An 18,178-nucleotide genomic window follows, 5' to 3' on the forward strand; every position below is an offset into this window, starting at 1 on the left:
AGATGGTAACAATAACCCTATATGCAAAGCAGAAAAAGAGACACAGATGTACAGAACAAACTTTTGGACTCTGTGAGAGAGAGTGAGGGTGGGATGTTTCGAGAGAACAGCATCAAAACATGTATATTATCTAGGGTGAAACAGATCACCAGCCCAGGTTGGATGCATGAGACAAGTGCTTGGGCCTGGTGCACTGGGAAGACCCAGAGGAATCAGATAGAGAGGGAGGTGGAAGGGGGGATCAGGATGGGGAATACATGTAAATCCATGGCTGATTCATGTCAATGTATGACAAAAACCACTACAATATTGTAAAGTAATTAGCCTCCAACTAATAAAAATAAATGAAAAATAAATAAATAAATAAATAAAAAGCAGAGACATTCACTTTTTGCCAACAAAGTTGGCAATACTCAAAATATTTGCCAATACTCAAAACTTTGCCAACAAAGTTCCATCTAGTCAAGGCTATGGTTTTTCCAGTGGTCATGTATGGATGTGAGAGTTGGACTGTGGAGAAAGCTGAGCACAGAAGAATTGATGCTTTTGAATTGTGGTGTTGGAGAAGACTCTTGAGAGTCCTTTGGACTGCAAGGAGATCCAACCAGTCCATCCTAAAGGAGATCAGTCCTGGGTGTTCATTGCGAGGACTGATGCTAAAGCTGAAACTCCAGTACTTTGGCCACCTCATGCGAAGAGTTGACTCATTGGAAAAGACCCTGATGCTGGGAGGGACTGGGGGCAGAAGGAGAAGGGGACAAGACAGGATGAGATGGCTGAATGGCGTCACCGACTCGATGGACATGAGTTTGAGTAAACTCCGGGAGTTGCTGATGGACAGGGAGGCCTGGCGTGCTGCGATTCCTGGGGTGGCAGAGAGTCGGACAGGACTGAGCGACTGAACTGAACTGAAGACAGTCATTTTCATAAGAAAAATGCATTGGTTAGCTCAAGGTTTGAGAAAAGTTAAGTTCAGGTGGAACCAGCAGTCATTAGGGCAACACAGAATTTTAAGAGAAACCTCTTTTTAAATTTGTATAGAGAAGGGGGGAAAATGTAACACTAGTTTGTTTCCTCCTGCTGCTAAAGAGAGAGAGAAAAAATGTCTGACATTTGCAGCCTATTTCCTCCATTTGGAGACCCCTGGCCTTCCTACCTGGAAATCTGTGCCTCACTCCCAGACACCAATTGGTTGCTCAACTAGTCTCCTGACTGTCCCTTGACCCAGATTCCTTGTGTCTGTCTCTCCCGCATTTTAGGTCACCCTACTCCTCGTCTGAGACCCACCCCACCCTTTTCCACTTAACGCTTGGCTGGATGGTGACTTGCTGTTGCTTTTCTCCCCATCACACTGTGCCCTAGATACAGACTAAACAACTTCCGTGGACTTCAACACCACCACCCTCGTTGCCTATCAGATCCTGTTGTAGCCACGCATTCCGGGAAACAAACTCACTCAGAACGACAATGCAGACAGTAGAGTGCAGTTTATTACTCTGGCGGGCCCAAGGCAGAATCTCCTCTTAGCCAAGGACCCTGACCAGATTTTGTGAAAACCTTATATACCCTAAGTGTACTTGCTCAATTCCACCTCCCCAAATTCCTTGAAACTAGTCTGGACAATCTAAAAAAGAGATATGATCAAAGTTAACCCATGATTCATGAGTCACAAGACTAGATAAACAGTGGATATTTATCAATAGGCTTGTGGTCATATCCTGATAAACATAATGGAATTTACCATTTTGTTATGTTACCGAGATAATTAGCATATTCTTTTAGGCCAGGAGAGTCCGAATACAAGTCCTGAGGCTGTTTTACCTGGGGGGGGGGGGGGGGGGTCTGGTTTTCCATTGGTATATCATTTCTATAGACACCGGGCACAAAGTTCAGAGTCCACTGGGAGGGTGACCATGCATGTAGCCTAATGTTCACAGCCTGGCCTAAGATGGAGTCCAGCTCTGTCTGTTTCCTCCTTCACTCCCATTTGTCATTGTTGCTGTTGATTAGCCATGAAGTCATGTCTGACTCTTGCGACCCCTTGAACTGTAGCCTGCCAGGCACCTCTGGGATTTCCAAGGGACTTCCCAGGCAAGAATACTGGAGTGGGTTGTCATTTCCTACTCCAGGGGATTTTCACAACCCAGGGATCAAACTCGCATTGGCCACCTGGGAAACCCTTCAGCTCCCAGTAGGAATGGCTGATTCTGGAGCATAGGATTAGGCCAGCTGCTCCTTCCTAGGGTAAGTTCAGACTCTGCCTGGCTAGACCATGTGTTATGACACCACTGATAAGTGTCTGATGGTTCAGGGTAAACAGTGCACAGAGAGAACTTTATTTCATCTGAGAACTCTACAATGAAGCAACCCTTCCTTCTATATCTGTATCCTTCTACTTAAAGATACAAATTCCCATAGTGCTATTGAAGGAGGAAACAGAACAGATTCTATCTTGAAAGCAGGACTCCATCTTGGGCTGGACTGTGGACTTTGAACTATATGCCCAGTATCTATGGAAACGACATACTAACTGGAAAACCAGGCCCCCGGAAGGAAGAGCCCCAGGGCCCTCCGTTGCTAAAAGAATATACTAATTATCTGTGTAACTGAATAGAATCATACATTCTATTATGCTTATTGGGGTATGACCACAGGACTATTGATAATTGCCCACTGTTAACTACGGCTTAAGGCATATGAATCACTGGGTTAACTTTGATTGTCAGGGAATTTGGGGAGGTGGGCTTGTGCACACTTAGCGTATATAAGGTTTTCCCAAAAACTGGTCGGGGTCCTTGACTAAGAGGAGACTCTGCCTTGGGCCTGCCGGTATAATAAACTGCATCCCACTATCTGCATTGTCCTTCTGAGTGAGTTTGTTTCCCAGAGCGCGTGGCTACAACATTTGGTGCATTGGCCGGGAAACTCCTCACTTTGAGGAGACAAGTCCCATTTGGGACTACTCTGAGGCCTTATGGCTTGAATCTTCAAGAAGGGGGAAGGTGCCTCGCCCTTCTGGAAGGATTCTGCTTCTCAACGCCTGGACCTTTCACTTTAGCAGGTAATGGATAGCAGCAGGGGAACTGAGTGCTCAGGTGAGGAGGAACCCACCTGGCAGGGTGGAAGAGAGGACCTGATCCCCCCCACCCCTGGGGAGGGACTAGAAGGGGCATGGACCCACAGGAGACTGGGATAGGCAGATGGCAGTGATTGCTTGGTACACAGGTCGAAAAGTGTGTTAGGGCTTAGGAAGGAAATTTGTGAAGGTCATTTAGGAGGTGTGTCCATGCCTTCATGGGGAAAATTATTACCAAGCAATCACCAGGGGATTTTTAGAAGAAACTTGGTCCTTGTATGCTTACATTCTACCCTCCTCCAGGAGGTGTCCTGTCTGCCATGAAATTCTTGACCCCCTCGGAATTATCAGGCTAGAAGGAGGGGGATATGTAAGTGAGTATGAATTGGCTTTTCTGGAGACAGCCTGGGATGTGGGATATTTAACCCATCTGTGTTTTCATCCACTGATCAAGTCCACCAAAGCAGAAGGGACTTTAAGGAAGAAATAGTCTTGGACCACATGGTGTTCTGGTTTGGCCATACTGACTGGCAGGTGAAGAGACGCTGATCCCCGTTCTCCCTCTGGGATCTGACAGGATTTGGACGAGGATGACACACCCTTCCCCCATACTGGATGATGAAGTGCCTGCCACCCAGTGCTCCACCAGGACTAGAAGCCGCCTTAATGCCCGATCCAGGGCCAGGTGAAGTTCCCGCAGCAGCCACTGCTCCTCCGCAGCTCTCCTGGAGGTCGTAGAGCCGCCACCTCGTCAGGCTCCGATCCTGGTGGCAGAAGCCTCTGGCCAACACTTCCAGGATCCGGCTCCAGCCGAACTGCCCAAGCTATACCCGCCTGATGAGTACTGATGGAAAGGGAAAAGGAGACACCAGAATCAAACAGAGGCTGCGTTCTGCTAAGGAGCCAGAGGAAAGGACCCCGCTACAAATGCCCCTCGGAGAGTTACAACAGCCTCCAGTTCAGGGGCAGACAGCGACTACCATCAGCCCCCCGTAGCCTATTATTACCAGATTAAGCTAATGGAGACTATTTTTTGAACCCACTGCCCTACATGGGATGACATAACCCAAGTTTTAGTCTCCCTCTTCAGCACTGAGGACAGACAGAGGATGGTTACGAGAAATGGTACCTGAGGGTACTGCAAACCTGCAGTGATGGACAGAACTAGCCACCCCCGATGAGAGGCCCTGTTGGGACTGCAACAGAGGAAGGGAGGGCCACCTGGAGAGATATTGGGCGGCTATTTTACAAGGTTTCAAGAGGGGGGCCCAAAAACCTATAAATAGGGCAAAATCCTCCGAAGTGATTCAAAGGGAAAGCGTTCACCCTCTAAGTTCTACGAAAGACTGTGTGAGCCTATATACTTTATATGCCAATAGATCCAGAGGCTGCTGGATCTCAGATGGTGATAAATGCAGCCTTTCTGTTTCAAGCCTACCCTGAAAACGTCAGATGGGGGGACACCAAGTGACTCATGCATTTTTATACATCTCTGAATGCCCAGTACCTTTGTTGGGAAGAGATTTGCTGTCTAAATTGGGGGCACAAGTGACCTTCCCCCCCCCCATGAAAGACCCACTTTTTGAGTGGGCTCAGCCACTTATTTACTCTTCCTCTTGGTAACCCCTCAAGATGAATGGAGGTTGCACAGTCTCCCAGAAGGGAAACCGGGTTGGCTAAACAGTCGACCGAGAGAGCGAAAGAGAGAGAGAGAAAGAGAGAGAGAGAGAGTTAACTCAACAATTACCTGAGGTTGGGGCGGAAGACAACCCTCCCAGGCTTACAAAACAAGTCCCAGTGGTAATAGAACTCAAACCCGGTACAATTAGGTCAGCACCCGCCTTGGGCCTGCCAGACTTTGCTAAGCCATTTACTCTTTACGTGACTGAAAAGTTCAAGGTGGCTATGGGAGTGGTCTCCCAGACTACGGGGACATGGGACAGACCCGTGGCTTATCTCAAATCAGTTGGACGATGTTGCCACTGGGTGGCTGGGATGCTTACGGGCAGTTGCTGTGGTTGCCTTACTGGTCCGGGAGACAACCAAGCTGACTTTGAGCCAAGATTTGATCGTAAAAGTCCTGCATGAGGTCAACACTCTCCTGCGAGGGGACACCCATAAATGGCCATCGACATCCCAGATTACTCAATACCAGGGACTGTTATGTGAGAACCCCCATGTTACTATTGAGCCTTGTCAGGCCCTGAATCCAGCCACTCTCCTTCCTGTGGGAGAAGGTGGGCCCTCACATGATTGCAAAGAAATATGCCAGCAGACCTGACTTGACCAGCCAATCCCGGACCCAGATTGGATCCTGTACACCAATGGCACCAGCCTGGTGAGACAAGGACAACAACTATCGGGATATGCAGTAGTCACGGAAGAAACCATCATTGAGGCTAGCTCTTTGCCATCACACTGGTCTGCTCAATGGGTCAAACTATATGCTCTAATTCTGGCCCTCCAGCTGTCAAAAGGTAAGAAGACAAACATTTACACAGACTCCAGGTATGTTTTTGCTACTTTACATGTACATGGGGCTTTATATAAAGACAGAGGTCTTCTAACAGCCAGCAGAAAGGACATTAAAAATAAAGAAGAAATTCTGACCCTATTAGATGCTATCTGGGAACCAAAAAGGGTTGCAGTCATACACTGCTGAGGACATCAAAAAAAGGATACCCCCCAAGCAGATAAATAGACTGGCAGATAAAACTGCTAAACAAGCAGCCGAGGGCTTGGGGATGACAAATGAAGCCCCTACGAAAGCTCTCATATTGGCGGAGCTGCCTGAGCTAACACCGGAGTCTCCAAAACACACTGAAGCCCCAAATCAACTAGCCAAAGTGGAAGGGGCCATGAAGACTGAAAAGGGATGGTGGGAATTGCCAAGTGGCAAATTATTGGTACTGGAGGAACTGGCACCCACTCTGATAAGCCAAACACACCAAGCATTCCACCTAGGCCATGATAAACTGGAAGAGCTAATTTGAGAATATTTCTTGGTTCCCCATCTCTTTTCCCTATGCAGGACAGAATCTCAGAACTGCGCTGCCTGCTCAAAGGTTAATGCTGCCTCTCGGCAGTATCTTGGGTGAAGGGTGATTTGTGGAACATTGTTATAGTTGCCTTGATGGTTCTGTTTTGTGGACCCTGCATTTTACAATGTATTATGAACTTTGTAATACAAAGATTGGTGTCGTTCTCCCAAATTGGCAGTTGGAGAGCCAGGGTGCAATATATCCCTATGAATGATGCTCATACTATGAGTTAAGAGCATCAAGAGTGGGGAATGAAGGAGGAAACAGAACAGGTTCTATCTGGAAAGCAGGACTCCATCTTGGGCTGGACTGGGGACTTTGAGCTATATGCCCAGTATCTATGGAAATGACATGCCAACTGGAAAACCAGGCCCCTGGAAGGAAGAGCCCTAGGGCTCTCCATCGCCTAAAAGAAAACCCTAATTATCTGTGTAATCTAATAGAATCATACATTCTATTATGCTTATTGGAGTATGACCACAGGCCTATTGATAATTGTTCACTGTTAGCTACCTAGGCTTAAGGCATATGAATCACGGGTTAACTTTGATTGTCAGGGAATTTGAGGAGGTGGGTTTGAGCATGTGCACTTAGGGCATATAAGTTTTTCCAAAAAACTGGTTGGGGTCCTTGGCTAAGAGGAGACTCTGCCTTGGGTCCCCTGATATAATAAACTGCACTCCCCTATCTGCATTGTCCTTCTGAGTGAGTTTGTTTCCCAGAACACATGGTTACAACATTATTAAGAAACGAAAAGAGGTTAATGAGTAGTTCCCATATTCTTCTGCCATTGGTACACAGTGAGAGAAGAAAAGACAGGAAGGCATCTGATGGGGCTGTTTCTTATTCGCTGACTTCACTGGGGCTCATTTCAGCTTTGCAGAGGTGCTGAAATGAAAACTCCGTGTGTTTCCTTCTTCCGAGACATTTTGTCATTCCAACTGGTTCCCCAGGATGGTGGGAGGTGCAGACAAACCATCCAGGGTGGGCAGCCGACTCTAAGGTATTCCAAGAGCCCACTTTATTCCGATAAAAGATGAAGGGCAGACATGTCGGTTTCTTCTGGGCAGCCAGGTTGGAAAGTTTCATCTTCTAGGAGGTAAGAGAGATGAATTAGACAGTACAGGCTTTGGGATGGAGAAAACTCAGTGTGTGTGCTCTTGCAGAAATCCTTCCACTCAATACTCTCAGGCAGATGGATGCTCCTGTTATATTAGCCAAAATTAAAATTTGTGGAGCATGTGGGTAAAGAATCTGCCTGCCGTGCAGGAGACACAAGAGACACAGGTTTGATCCTTGATTTGGAAAGATCCCCTGGAGAAGGGCATAGCAAACCCACCCCAGACCCTTGCCTGGAGAATCCTGTGGATGGAGGACCCTGGCAGGCTACAGTTCATGGGGTCGCAAAGAGTTAGACACCACTGAAGTGACGGAGAACAACACAGCACAGACAGGCATTGGGGACTTTGACTTTCCACTTGGGTGGCCGAGGGCAGAAGAAACCGGCTGAAACCCTCACCTTCAGCTGCAGGGATGGCTGGATTTGCCCTTTCTTCGTGTCACAACAGAGACAGAGCTCGCCTTCTGAGACAGCCAGGAGAATGGGGCTTCCTTTGTTCTCACAAGCTGACTTCACACGGGAGGCTAATACAAAGAAGGTTTCTGGAAAATGATAGAGGAATGGGTTGGTCCTAGGCATAGGGAAGAGGCCCTCTCATCTGCTGGGGTTTTGGGAAAGATGTGAACACCTTTCCTTCATGTCTGTTAGTGGCTCAGTTGTGTCCGACTCTGCAACCCCATGGATTGTAGCCCGCTAGGCTCCTCTGTCCATGGGATTCTCCAGGCAAGAATACTGGAGTGGGTTGCTGATCCTGCCTCTAGGGGATCTTCCTGAGTCAGGGATCAAACCCAGGTCTCACGCATTGCAGGCAGATTCTCTACCATCTGAGCCGCCAGGGAAGCCCTTGGCTCTGGGTCAAAGACAACTCTCCCCCATTCACTCTGGCCAAGTTGCCCCTTCTTCCACAGCCGGGGTCCTTCTTTCAGAAGGAGAATCCTCCCAGAAAGACATCCCTCAAGTTTAGTCATCATTACAGACTTTCCATCTAATTCATAGCAATCCTAGTGGTTCCTGGACCCTTTCACCCTGCTCCCCCCGACCGTCTGGAGCTGCAGGAGTGATGCAGCCTGAGCTGAGCCCTTCACAGGAAGGCGATCCCCTGACTGCAGGGACGGAAAACACAACATCCCTAAGAGTCACCTGGGAGTATGTAGGTCTTATCCGGAACAGCTCTGAGGGTCTCAGAGTCCAGGACCAAAACTTTGTGATCCCTGTCATGGATGGTGAATTCTTCTGGGCCCTTGGCTTTCACTCTTGGACCTAGATCAAATTAACCAGATAGTAACATTTCACAATGAGCACAGAAAATTCGACCTTCCATTCCTGTATGTGTGTGTGTGTGTGTGTGTGTGTGTGTGTGTGTTAGCTGCTCAGTTGTGTCCAACTCTTTGAAACCCCATGGACTGTAGCCCACCAGGCTCCTCTATCCATGGAATTCTCCAAGCAAGAATACTGGAGTAGATTGCCATTCCCTTCTCCAGGGGATCCTCCCAACCCTGGGATCAAACTCAGGTCTGCTGCATTGCAGGCAGACTCTATCATCTGAGCCACTTAGCCCTTGGTCAATGGTCCTGGCCCCCCACTCTGCCTGTGAACTTGGCCATCACAGCCCCCTGAAGATTTCTCCCACCCCAGGCTGTCTGCCTTGCTCCAAACAAGCAATTTAGCATGTATGTAAGCACTTGGGCTTTGATTCTGACACATGGGTTCAAAATCCAAAATCTGCCACTTACTACTTCAGGACCTGTTTAGTCGTTAAGTCGTTTCTGACTCTTTGCCATCCCACGGACTATAGCCCATCAGGCTCCTCTGTCCAAGGGAATTCCCAGACAAGAACACTGGAGTGGGTTGCCATTTTCTTCACCAGGGGATATTCCCAACCCAGGGAGGGAACTCACACCTCCTGCATTGGCAGGTGGATTGTTTACATACTTTATGTTTACATACTTTAGGACTTAGAAGTTACTAAATCTCTCTAAACCTCAACTTCCTCATATGTGAAATGAGGGGAAGTGGTAATAACAGCACCTACCTGGGGTCTTGCGAGAATTAATTAAAATGCTTAATCAGATGAATAAGAGTTAGTCAGGTATCAGCTTCAGAAATCACTCAGTACTAGTGAATCATTACTCTTCTTAACCCTCTTTCCTGCATCTTCTCACTGGGGGCATCACACCACCAGTACTGCCTGGGCTGGGACAAACCCCTGCTGAGCCGATGCATGGACAGTGGCAGAGCAGGAGATGAGACGTGGAGGTAGGAAGGATCCAGGAGCACAGCTTCATACAAGATTGAGCTGGCATTGCCAGGTTCCCACGAGAAGCTACAGGGTTTGTGCCTGGCCTTAGAGGAACCTCCCTGAACAGTCAGTACCTGCCACAAGCATACCAGGGACTTCCCAGGGCCTGGCTCCTAGAGACACATTTGGGCCATTCCTGCCTAGAGTCTGGCACAGGGAATCTTCCCTACTGGGCCTCGGACAGGGCAGGTGACCCAGCCCTCCCTTGTAGGATGAAGGGCAGGAGCCCACACATGGGCCAGTAACCATCAGGGATGGGTGACTTTGAAATGTCCAGGGTGATAACACAGTAATCACCACACCGGGTGGCTGTGTAATATAATTATCCACCCTAGGCAATTATAACCAGAGATGAAATCTGAAGTCTTGTTCTTATCCTCTGTAATCAGCACAAGGCCCCTGACTGGTCTCAGCTTGGAATATCCTTCTGGTCTCCTTCTTCTACCCGTGAGTGGGGAAGGCTCCTGCTGGCTCTTCTGCCACCTCCTCCAGGAAGCCCTCCTAAGCCCCTCTGTGGGGCCCACTTCCTCTCTGGACCACACAGTTCTTTGTACCCATCCCTGAAGCATAGGTATTGGTGTCCTTTTCCCATCTCCCTGCAGCATTGTAAGCCCCCTGGGAGCAGTTCCCCTGCCTGATGTACCTAGCCACCATCCTCAACCCCATCCTAGAGCCCCACAAATCATGGACATTTGATGGAAAAGATGACTGGCCCAGGCAAGACCCTAAGAGGCTCTGTAGTGGTGTAGGATCAGATGAGATTCATGCTTCTCAGCTCTGCTCAGGTTAGAATGTCCTAGGCAACATTTCTGGGCCCTGGACGTTCTGAGTTCATGGTTTGGAGGCATGTTGATTCAGAATCATTAAACTAGATTAACTCTCAGCCTCTCAATGTGTCAAATGTTAACCAGACCTACAGACTCGGCCTTTCAGAGCTGTTCATGCTGCTGGTCTGAGGATCACACTTTGAGTGTCACTGTCTAAGCAGTGTTCTCAGTCTTGGTTTTACAGCAGAAATCACCTGGTGGGTGACCTTTTAAGACCATAGATGCCCAAGCCCCAGCCCCCTGAGATTCTGATTCAATTGGTCCAGGGTGAGACCCAGACATACTATATAGGTTGCATTCCTAGCATTAATACTGTGCTTTATTTTTTCTAACCTTTTTAGCATTTCCTAAATCTAGTCTTCCTTTCCTTCTGTTTCCCTCCTATTACACCCTCGCTTGGGCCCCCGTCATCTCACACCAAAGCTTGGGTAGAATCCTCTTAACTTGTGTTTCTCACATTATGAAAAAACTGAAAAGTGAAATGAAAGTCACTCAGTCGTGTCAGACTCTTTGCGACCCCATGAACTGTAGCCTACCAGGCTCCTCTGTACATAGCATTTCTCAGGCAAGAATACTGGAGCTGCCAAGCCCTCCTCCAGGGGATCTTCCCGACCCAGGAACTGAATCTGTGTCTCCTGCATTGGCACTCAGATTCTTTTTTTTATTTTTCTTTTTATTTTTTTTAATTTTTTTAAATTTTTTAAAAATTTTTAATTTTTTTAAATTATTTTTAAAAATTAATTTTTTAAAATTATTATTATTATTATTATTATTTTTGGCACTCAGATTCTTTACCACTAGTGCCACGTGGGAAGGTCATGCAGTACCTTTAAATTCCAGCATCTGTCACTTACTATTTGTGTCACCGGGCGCAGGTAACCTGCCACTGTTCCTCAGTTTCTGCCCGTGGAATTGGCGATGTTAACGATTTCCTCATGGGGTTACGGGAGGTTCACAGGGTAGCTTGTGAGAAGAGTTTTAGCTTAGTGGAGCCACCATGGCCTTCAGGGGTGTGGGTTCCAGGGCGCTCCCTGCTGGCCATATCTCTGATTTTCATAAACACAGAGAGGAAGGACTTCAGGGTTTCCAGGCTCCCGGCCATGATCAGAGGGACTACCAGGCTCAAAACCTTTCTTCTCTTGTGCCCCTCGGCTGCTGCATATTACCTGCACCTCAGAAACCACTTGGGCTCATCTTCATTTTTTTGGTAAATTTATTTATTTTTAATTGGAAGATAATTGCTTTACAGTATTGTATTGGTTTCTGCTATACATCAACACCATACATGTTATCGGCCCTCCTGAAACTTGTTTCTACAAAGATAAAGCCTCAGCTCCATCCCAGCTCCTGAGGTGCCCCCAGTCGCTAATTCTCCCACTCCCCTGAGAGCCCAGCAGCTCATCCCCCATCCACACCCTCACCCTTTACCACACTCATCAGTTCACCCGGGGGCCTTACCTGCATGGGCAGAACTCACGGAGGTGAGGCTGGGGCCTGGCTCCAAGGCATCTCTGACTGGGTCTGGGATCAGAGATAGGGAGGTTAGCACAGGCAATTGAAATTTTCAGGAGCATCAGAGGCCATTGACTATCTTACTCCTTTTGCATGTGTTTTGAGAAACACTGAAGCAGAGAAATAGTGATGACATTATAAATAGCTTCCTTGGTCCAAAATGGTGGAGGTGAAGATTAAATAGTTTCTGGGGGCTTCTGGTGTGGTACCGTGGATAAGAATCTGCCTGCGAGGGCAGGGTACATGGATGCGATCCCTGGTCCAGGAAGATTTCGTGTCCTGCGGAGCAGCTAAGCACCTGCGCCACAGCTACTGAAGCCCATGTGCTTTAGAGCCCGTGCTCTGCAACAAGAGAAGCCACGTGGTGAGAACCCCACACATGGCAACGAAGAGTAGCCCCCGCTTGCTGCAACTGGAGAAAACCCGCACACAGCAATGAAGACTCAGCACAGCTAAAAATAAACAATTTTTTAAAAAAGGAAATAGTTTCTGAATGCAGAACTTCCTAGAGCCCATACTTATTAGAAACACATGCACTGCATTCTTCCAGTGGAGACAATATACCGTGCCCACATTACTCTGAGAATCATCTGGAGGATTTTCCTCCATGAAACATCACTTGAGAAATTCCCAAATGAAGTGTCTGGTCATAAACCTTACAACTCTTGCACATTGAGAACACATAGAACCTGCTGCTGCTAAGTCGCTTCAGTCCTGTCCGACTCCGTGCGACCCCATAGACGGCAGCCCACCAGGCTCCTCTGTCCCTGGGATTCTCCAGGCAAGAATACTGGAGTGGTTTGCCATTTCCTTTTCCAACGCATGCATGCATGCTAAATCCCCTCAGTTGTGTCCGACTCTGGGCAACCCTATGGACAGCAGCCCACCAGGTTCCTCCATCCACAGGATTCTTCAGGCAAGAATACTGAAGTGGGCTGCCATTTCCTTCTCCAGAAGAGGAAAATCTGAACCCTGTGCTCTGGTGTGAAGGTGGCATCCTGTCTTTACTTTGCTGCTCCTCTGCCGTCTGAGACAGCTCTGCCTCCCACCGCTTTGACCATCATCCTCCCGTCTGTCCCTCCAGCTCTAACAGTCTAGGCTTCCGAGAAGCGGGAGTGGAAGGCTGGGGGGAGAGGTGGCTCAGACCAGAAGCCTCTCCAGCTCTGTGTGGGGAACAAGAGGCATGCCTTTACCTCTTGTGCAGAAACAGACAGAAGTTGTGCAAGGATGTGGTCTCAAGGTCACGGTCTGAAGCTCCCTGGCATTTGGAAACCATGCTATCCGGGGCTGTGCCTTCCAGTGTCTGCTCCCCACTGTCTTGGGGACAGAATGGGCAGGGTGACCTCCACATCACCATGTCACAGGAGCACATCACCATGTCACAGGAGCAGGGCTGTTGCCAAACTGCTCTGTTGTCACTGTTAGCAGGTCCACATTCACCAGACCAACATCCTGATTCTTAGTTTTGCAACACTAAACACTGTATGTGGGTTAAAAACTCCAGGATTTGGTTTCTGGTGTGTTACAGACCTCTCCATTCACGGTCTGTGCATTAGACAGTCATTTGGGTCAAAAGCCTCCCCTTCTTGTTCCTGTGGAGCCGATATCCAAGTGCCTTCCTCCAGCAGGTACTCAGAAGCCCTGAGCTAGGGTCCCTTTTCCAACCCAGACTCAGAGAACCCCTTCCATCACATGGCTTTCTCCTCTGCCTCGGCTGGTTAGGAGCAAGAAGATGCCTTTGGAGGATTCTAAAGCATTCAGGTGGTGGGGCTTCCCTGATGGCCCTGCCCGCCAATATGGGAGACATGGGTTCAATCACTAGGTTGGGAAGATCCCCTATGCCGCAGAGCAACTAAGCCCACGTGCCACAACTACTGTGGCCAAGTGCCTCAACTACTGAAGCCCAAGAGCCCTAGAGCCGTGCTCTGCAACAAGAGAAGCCACTGCAGTGAGAAGCCCATGCACCACAACTACAGAGTAGCCCCTGCTCACTGCAGCTAGAGAAAAGCCCATGCAATAATGAAGGCCCAGTGCAGCCAAAACTAAATAAATTTTTTTAAAAATCCAGGTGTTGAATCAGGACTTTGGCACACCAGCTCTTTGGGTGAAGATTTAGCTACCATCTGGTGCACCTGGACATATGGGGCAAAGCTTCATTCTCCCTTCAAGGATTCCTCTTGTCTAATTCATTTTCCAAGGGAGTTCTCAAAACTCACATACCAGGCAAGGTCAACAGGGAGAAGCTGGGTCTGGGCCCAGCACCTCACAAGGTCCCTCTTTGGGAGTTACTCTTTGACCCTGGTGTGGATTTTTTAAATAAGAATCTTACCTTCTGAGGAGCACTGAGGTTCATCTCTTTCCCAGTCTTCACAGTCCATTTTCATACCTGGGTGCTCCTCCAAAACGGACATTTTCAGTGTGAGGAAATGACTCAACAGGAGGCTGGGATGAAGGGCAGGACCTGAGTGGACAGGAAGAAAATTGGTAATGGCATCTTCTGGCCCCTGAAGACCTTGCTGAATGCCCCTAAGTGTCCATCAGGCTGCAGGCCTTGCTCTCTGCCTGGAAACATTTGCTGCATCCAGGAAGTCCTCCCAGAGCTGGGCCATCCATTTTTGATGTTTGCCCCTCCAAAGCGATATTTTTGAAACATATCATTTTTATGATCTTGACAACATTTTAGCAAAATGAAACATAAAATTCAAAGTATATTGTTCTACAATATGGAGGTTCCTTTCAAAACTAAAAATAGAGCTACCACATGACCCCAAATCCCACTACTGGGTGTATATCCAGATAAAAACATGATCCAAAAGGATACATGCACCCCAGCATTCACTGGGGGAGTATACAATGGTGAAGACATGGAAGCAACCTAAATATCCATCAACAGAGGAATGGATAAACAAGATATGGTGTTTATATACAATGAAATATTGTCCAGCCTCTAAGAAGAATGAAATAATGCCATTTACAGTAACATGGATGGATCTAGAGATTGTCATACTGAATGAAGTTAAGTCAGACAGAAAAGGAGCAGTATCATATGACATCCCTTATATATGGAATCTAAAGAGAAATGATACAAATGAAGCCATTTACAAAGCAGAAAGAGACTCACAGACTTAGAGAATGAACTTGTGGTTGCAGAGGGGGAAGGATGGAGAGAAGGATAGTTAGGGAGTTTGGGATAGACAGGTACACACTGCTATATTTCAAATGGATAACCAACAAGGACCTATGATACAGCACAGAGAATTCTGCTCATGGGGCAACCTGGACAGGGCGGGAGTTTGGGGGATAATGGATGCATGTGTGTGTATGGCTGAGTCCCTTCGCTGTTCACCTGAAACTATGACATCATTTTTTGTTAATAAGCTATACCCCAATACAAAATAAAAAGTTGGAAGTATATTTTTCTAATCCCTGGACTGGAGAAAGACAGCCCACAGGCCAAATCTGTCCTACCACCTGGTTTTAAATAAAGTTTTATTGGAACACAATCATGACTGTGTTTACATGTTGTCTATGGCTGTTCTCTGGCTGCAACAGCAGAGATGAGTCATTGAAAGAGAGTAAAAGAAAGACTCTACTGCTTACTGTCCCAATCTTCATAGAAAAACTTTGCCAACCCCCTGTTAGAGCCTAGTCAGCAAAGAAAGGCCATTTCTTTGCAACCTCTTGTCATGGAAAACAGAGCCTCCAAAGATCCCAAAGAGCTCAACTCCTGATGTCTTGGGGCAGGGCTGACTCAGAATCCCCTCACAGAACAGGCTCGGAGGAGAGAAGCTTCCAAATACCTTCCAATGGTACATATCACCTCTCACCCGATTCACGAAACCCGTTCCCCAACATGAGTTCAGGGCAACACAGTGAGGGAAGCAGGGCAAGAATTGTTTATTCCCAATTTACAGATGAAAAACCTGAAGGTAGGTGACATCTCAAGGCTGACACCACTTTTAAGGTTGAAGAGATGGAAGTTTTGTGTGAAAACCCAATCCTTGGAGAAGGGCTTAGGAAAAAGACAGAGAATCTAGATGGTTTTATAATAAGTAAAAATGACTAGGAAGAACTCCAGGGCTTGTCAGTAGGACAGTAAGCAAAGGAGAGGATGACCACCAGGCAGTTCTGGGGGAGAACTGATGGCTCTTTAAGGGCACAGATATCTAATATTTGATCATCAGTAGTTCATTGTTTGCACCCCCTGAATCCACAAAGCACACCTGCCTTTGCAGTTTGAAGGACAAATCAAGGGACACAGAGGATTGATGGCACTTGAGAAGGCAGGGAAATTGGCATTCATGAGATGGCATCAGAACAAAAGATAAAAATGGAGGTATCCAAATATGTGAAGATGCTGCTGGTGACCGGAAGGATGCCCACAGGCTGGAGGACTTAGAGATGTCCCTGTGAGCTGTTTATGGGATTTGCCACCTATATCAAGGTAAATGCAGGTGGCTTCCACAGAGCTTCCTAAAGAGGCAGTGCATTCAGTCATTGACAATCATCTCTCCAGTTCAAATCGCTCTAAATATTGGGTTCCAAACTATCTTTCTGAAGACCAGCACTTTCCAGACTCTGGAATGAGTCTTCTCAGCCTTCAGAGAAGAGGCTGGCATTATCAGAGTTTGCAGGTTTCCTAAGCTCAGGGATTGCCTGGCCCTGGAGCAATGCCTGCTTATTGGTGGTGGCCCTCCTAATAGGCTTCCAGCTGCATTGGGGGCTGAGAGCAAGGTGATCTGGGCAGGTCTCAGAGAGCACATTTAGAAACTCAGGAAATCCACAGAGAGGCAGGCTTCTGTTAGGGAAATAGCAAGGCAGGCACCAGTTGCTACTGGGCTCCTCAATCTATATCAGGTGGTTTCTCAAGCCAGGGGTAAGGACCACGTGGGCTTCCTAGAGGCTCAGTGGTAAAGAATCTGCCTGCCAATGCAGGAGATACAGGTTCAGTCCCTGGGTTGGGAAGATTCCCTAAAGAAGGAAATGGCAACCCACTCCAGTATTCTTGCCTGGGAAATCCCATGGACAAAGGAGCCCAGCAGGCTACAATCCATGAGGTCTCAAAGACTTGGGCATGACTGAGCGAATAAACAACAACAAAGAACCACTTACCTGGGTCAGGGATCCCTGAAGTCTGTGACTCTGTCTTGGGCTCCTGGAGCACTGTTGTCTTATACTCTGGAGGGACCAGGTGTGATCCTCACTTTGAGTAATCAGTTTGGAAGCCTATATGCACATGCAGCATCTCTCCAGCCAGTCATTGATGGCATCTGAGCTTATTAGTTCATCACTCATTGCCTGCCATCTTTCATACCAAAGGTATAAAGGAATTCCTGTGGGTAGTATCACATTGCCAAGGATCATGTTACATCCATTCAACACATTTCACAGTGCTTGAGATAGACTGTGTGGGTGTCCATCTAGTCTGACAACAGTGGTATAGGAAAGAGATGTAAATGGAAGGAAAGAGGAGACACAGGTTGGGCAGACAGTCTGGGAGGTGCAGGAAAGTCCCCATCCTCATGGTGTTCAGGTAAGTGTTGTTGTTGTTTTTCAGTAGCTCACTTGTGCCTGACTCTTTGTGACCCTATGGACTGCAGCACACCAGGCTTCCCTGTCCTTCACCATCTCCCAGAGCTTGCTCAAACTCATGTCCATTGAGTCAGTAATGCCACCCACATCTCATTCTCTGTCATCCCCTTCTCCTCCTGCCTTCAATCTTTCCCAGCATCAGAGTCTCTTCTAATGAGTCGGCTCTTCGTATCAGGTGGCCAAAGTATTGCATCAGTCCTTCCAATGAATATTCAGGATTGATTGCTGGGGCACCCACATTTCAGAGAAAAATGTTCTTCTTTCATCTGTCCTTCCAATGCACTCCAGGCTGCCACTGACACCTCCCTCCACCTCTTCTCTCTCCTCTTTTCTTCAGTGATGACATGCAAAGCATTCTCAAGGGACCTTCCTTTTTTAAAAACAAAAACAGTGTTTTATTGGAGTGTTTTTAGTAATTTATGAAAACACAGGTACTTTCTAAAATAGAAAACTATTATAAAAATCTATTATTGAGTTAACACTGAAAGTAAACTGTATGCTGATCCATTTCCTTCCTTCACAATAGTCTATGAATATTCTTTTCTTTTGGAGACTATAATAAACTTGTAGTCATATATTTATCTCTTTCATTTCATATTTTAGTATTTTTGGTTTACTCTTAATGATGAGTATAGATTTAGAGGTTAACATTTACCTAAGATATATATTTTTCAATCTAGAAATAAATATTTAATAAAAGTACTCAGTTCA

General features: G+C 47.2%; 1 protein-coding gene across 2 annotated transcripts; it reads right to left on the reverse strand.

Annotated features, from left to right (window-relative positions):
- Window positions 1-5,509: 5,509 nt before the first annotated feature.
- Window positions 5,510-17,114, reverse strand: IL37 (interleukin 37). Of its 2 annotated transcripts, none has more exons than XM_065927303.1 (6): window positions 16,988-17,114; window positions 14,205-14,336; window positions 11,822-11,884; window positions 8,378-8,497; window positions 7,637-7,779; window positions 5,510-7,206 (listed from the first exon to the last, which is right to left on the reverse strand). In XM_065927303.1, exons 2-6 carry the CDS (start codon window positions 14,284-14,286, stop codon window positions 6,961-6,963), a joined length of 654 nt encoding a protein of 217 aa, XP_065783375.1. In that variant the 5' UTR covers window positions 14,287-14,336; window positions 16,988-17,114; the 3' UTR covers window positions 5,510-6,960. The 2 variants fall into 2 exon arrangements, with proteins under 2 accessions (XP_065783375.1, XP_065783374.1); XM_065927302.1 differs by having other exon boundaries at window positions 5,510-7,209.
- Window positions 17,115-18,178: the final 1,064 nt, after the last annotated feature.

The sequence above is a fragment of the Muntiacus reevesi genome, chromosome 3 (assembly GCF_963930625.1).
Source record: "Muntiacus reevesi chromosome 3, mMunRee1.1, whole genome shotgun sequence".
NCBI classification, from domain to species: Eukaryota; Metazoa; Chordata; class Mammalia; order Artiodactyla; family Cervidae; genus Muntiacus; species Muntiacus reevesi.

Coding starts and splice junctions, on each gene's coding strand:
- IL37 (XM_065927302.1), bottom strand. CDS start 14,286: ATGTCCGTTTTGGAGGAGCACCCAGGTATGAAAATGGACTGTGAAGAC. Junction 7,780..8,377: donor TAAGACCTACATACTCCCAG/GTGACTCTTAGG, acceptor ATCATTTTCCAG/AAACCTTCTTTGTATTAGCC. Junction 7,210..7,636: donor AGCCATCCCTGCAGCTGAAG/GTGAGGGTTTCA, acceptor CTTACCTCCTAG/AAGATGAAACTTTCCAACCT.